Source organism: Frankliniella occidentalis, unplaced genomic scaffold, assembly GCF_000697945.3.
Source record: "Frankliniella occidentalis isolate FOCC.00 unplaced genomic scaffold, Focc_3.1 Scaffold31, whole genome shotgun sequence".
In the NCBI taxonomy this organism is placed as follows: Eukaryota; Metazoa; Arthropoda; class Insecta; order Thysanoptera; family Thripidae; genus Frankliniella; species Frankliniella occidentalis.
In genome coordinates, this window is record NW_026267161.1 from 1,761,902 (window position 1) to 1,764,355 (window position 2,454).

The window sequence follows — 2,454 nt, forward strand, 5'->3', positions numbered from 1 at the left end:
CACTCTTCTAAAAACACCCTCACACTACTAATAAAGTAGAATTATTTTTTACTGTACCTCTGCACTCTATCATGAGGAGAGTCATGACAAACTTTAGGAAAAATATCAATAAATTTTTCATTTGAGTCCATTTGAGGCTTTCATTACTTGTTCTTTACGAGCACAGTTCACCTTGGTCGTAGGAAGACCGAGTATTGATCTCAGTGCGGGTCACCCTTTAACTGTTTGTGCTTTCATCTCAGAACACATAACACCTACAGACATGATAGTCGTACCATTGTGGAGCGGAGGCGCTGATCTTAATTAACGCAATGAACTTTTCTTCAGTTTTGATGGTATAATTTTGAGCGCTCTTAACATATCTTGTGAGCATTCATTTTAAGTCCCTGACCGCAGCTTATATGAGTATGTTGTAAAACCTAGCGTTCAGCAACGCAAACGCATCATGCATGTTTAAACTGTGCGTTTGCCTTAGAGAAACGTAAAAAAAAAAAAAAAGTTTCGTGCACAGTAGTAAATTTAAAATGAGGTTATGAACGTAAGTTTGTGGATGAGACTTATCAAGTTTGCGGTCTCCCGCATCTACGCATAGACAGAGGTGTCTCTATGACACTATATTGACAAATCTAAAATTTACGAATACGAACTAGATAAAAAAGAAAATAAGAACAGCAGTTTCTTACCTTCGCAAAGTCACAAACAACCAAAAGTCAAACGAACTCTATCTGTAAACAACAGTGTTGCACGTGGTTGCACGGAGTAGTCTCGTTGCAGGGATGTGGGTCCAGATAGGTTGGCGTTTGCTAGAGTACGGGGTATCGCCGCTCGGGCGCTGAGGGTAGGCCACCAATTCCACTCAGACACCTGGCGGGCGGGCCTACCCGACGCGCCGCAGGCGTTGTCAGTCACCTGCTTCTCACAATGAGGCAGCCGATGTACAGCGCCAGGGCCTGCAAGATAGAGGGGGTGAGCGGTTAGACCTGGCGGTAAAGTGCCACCCAGAGGACCAGCCGCGCGCGCGTCGCGACTCTTACCTCCTTCTCTCTGAACACGTCGCCGTAGTGTTTGATGATGGCGTACATGGTGTTGGCCACGGAGAAGCCGTGGGTCCAGTTGTGGTACGGCACCCTCCGGTAGTTCTTGCGCACCGTGAGCGCGAAGCGGATCAGACTGTCCTCGTCGAAGCGGCTCAGCCCGAACAGGTCCTTGAACATGTACAAGGCGTGGCGCGCCTTCTCCAGGTCGTCGATCTCGAACACGTTGAAATGGAACCTGCAATCGGAAAATAGGCGGGTTGTGAGATCTAACGTGACAATGTGTTGCCAATGTGGTCTAAATTCGACATAAGGTTGGAAATATTCGAAAAAAATTAAGAAAATTTCCGGAAACTTCAAGGATTTCCAACTCTAGGCCTATTTCGACATCAGTAAAATCATTTTGGCCGAATTGCCAGGAACTGTCCACTTACTGGTCGACCAGGGGCATGTGGTCGGGCACGCCCTTTTCCAGCATGTCCTGCACCTCGTCGTCCAGGCACGTGTTGTGGTAGCTGAGCACGTCGAGCGCCACGCGGTACTTCTGCTCCGAGCGCCGGATCTTGTCGTAGAGCTTGGCGTGGTGCAGGGCCAGGCCGCAGTACACGGCGAACGTCTCAAAGGCCTCCTCGTCCTCCTGAAACAGACAGCGACGAAGTTCTAGTCTGTTTTTCCGCAACTTATACCAACTTCCTTCCTTTTCTTCTACGGAAACCACCCATTGAGAATCCTTTGACGGCCGACGTCAAACAGACATCTGAATAAAAAATCATCCAACAAGGACGCTCGTTTTTCTCAGATCTGAATAAATATGAAGAAACCCTGCAATGGGCGATTAGGTAGCGCATTCACAAACCTGCGTTTAAACGAGTCAAAGTAGGTCCGTAGGTAAATTTGTTAAAATCTTTAATTTTTCAGAAAACGGCTCAAACTCCGGACCTATTGGAGGTACAGCGTCCAGATTTAGCCTGTAGATAACTCTAGTAAAACTGAAAAGACCATGCAATACGCCATCAGCTAGCGCACCGAGAAACCTGCGTTTGAACGACTCAAAATAGGTCGGTAGGTAAATTTGTTAAAAACTTTAATTTCTCGAAAACTATTCATCCCTCAGCGACCTGGCTTTGCAAGGCGGTTTATATTCATGGGCCGAACATTCCCTGATAGCTCCTATCCCGAGGGGTAAAAAATAAAAAAAATAAAATATACCCCCATAAGTCAAGATACGAACCTACGACACGGCAAGCCGAAACGAGCACCGATCCAGCACGGAACTTCCTGAGCCACCAGACCCCACGCACGTCCCGCCATCACACACCGATATAGAAGGCATGCCCTGCAGCTCCGTCAAACGGCGGGGTGCGCGTGCCTCCGGCCCGGAGAGCCAGAAGTGCCCCCATTCGGCCGCTCCGTGACAGAA

General features: G+C 47.9%; 1 protein-coding gene across 1 annotated transcript in view; it reads right to left on the minus strand.

The window, feature by feature from the left end:
• LOC113202981 (probable 3',5'-cyclic phosphodiesterase pde-5) overlaps positions 1–2,454 on the minus strand; it is a 26,659-nt gene that overhangs the window by 7,952 nt on the left and 16,253 nt on the right. Inside the window, exons 3-5 of the mRNA XM_052265850.1 lie at positions 1,469–1,671; positions 1,035–1,272; positions 684–950 (exon numbers count right to left, since the gene is read on the minus strand). Of these exons, the coding sequence (XP_052121810.1) occupies positions 906–950; positions 1,035–1,272; positions 1,469–1,512 (327 nt within the window). The 5' untranslated portion in view covers positions 1,513–1,671 and the 3' untranslated portion in view covers positions 684–905. The remainder of the gene's footprint in view (positions 1–683; positions 951–1,034; positions 1,273–1,468; positions 1,672–2,454) is intronic.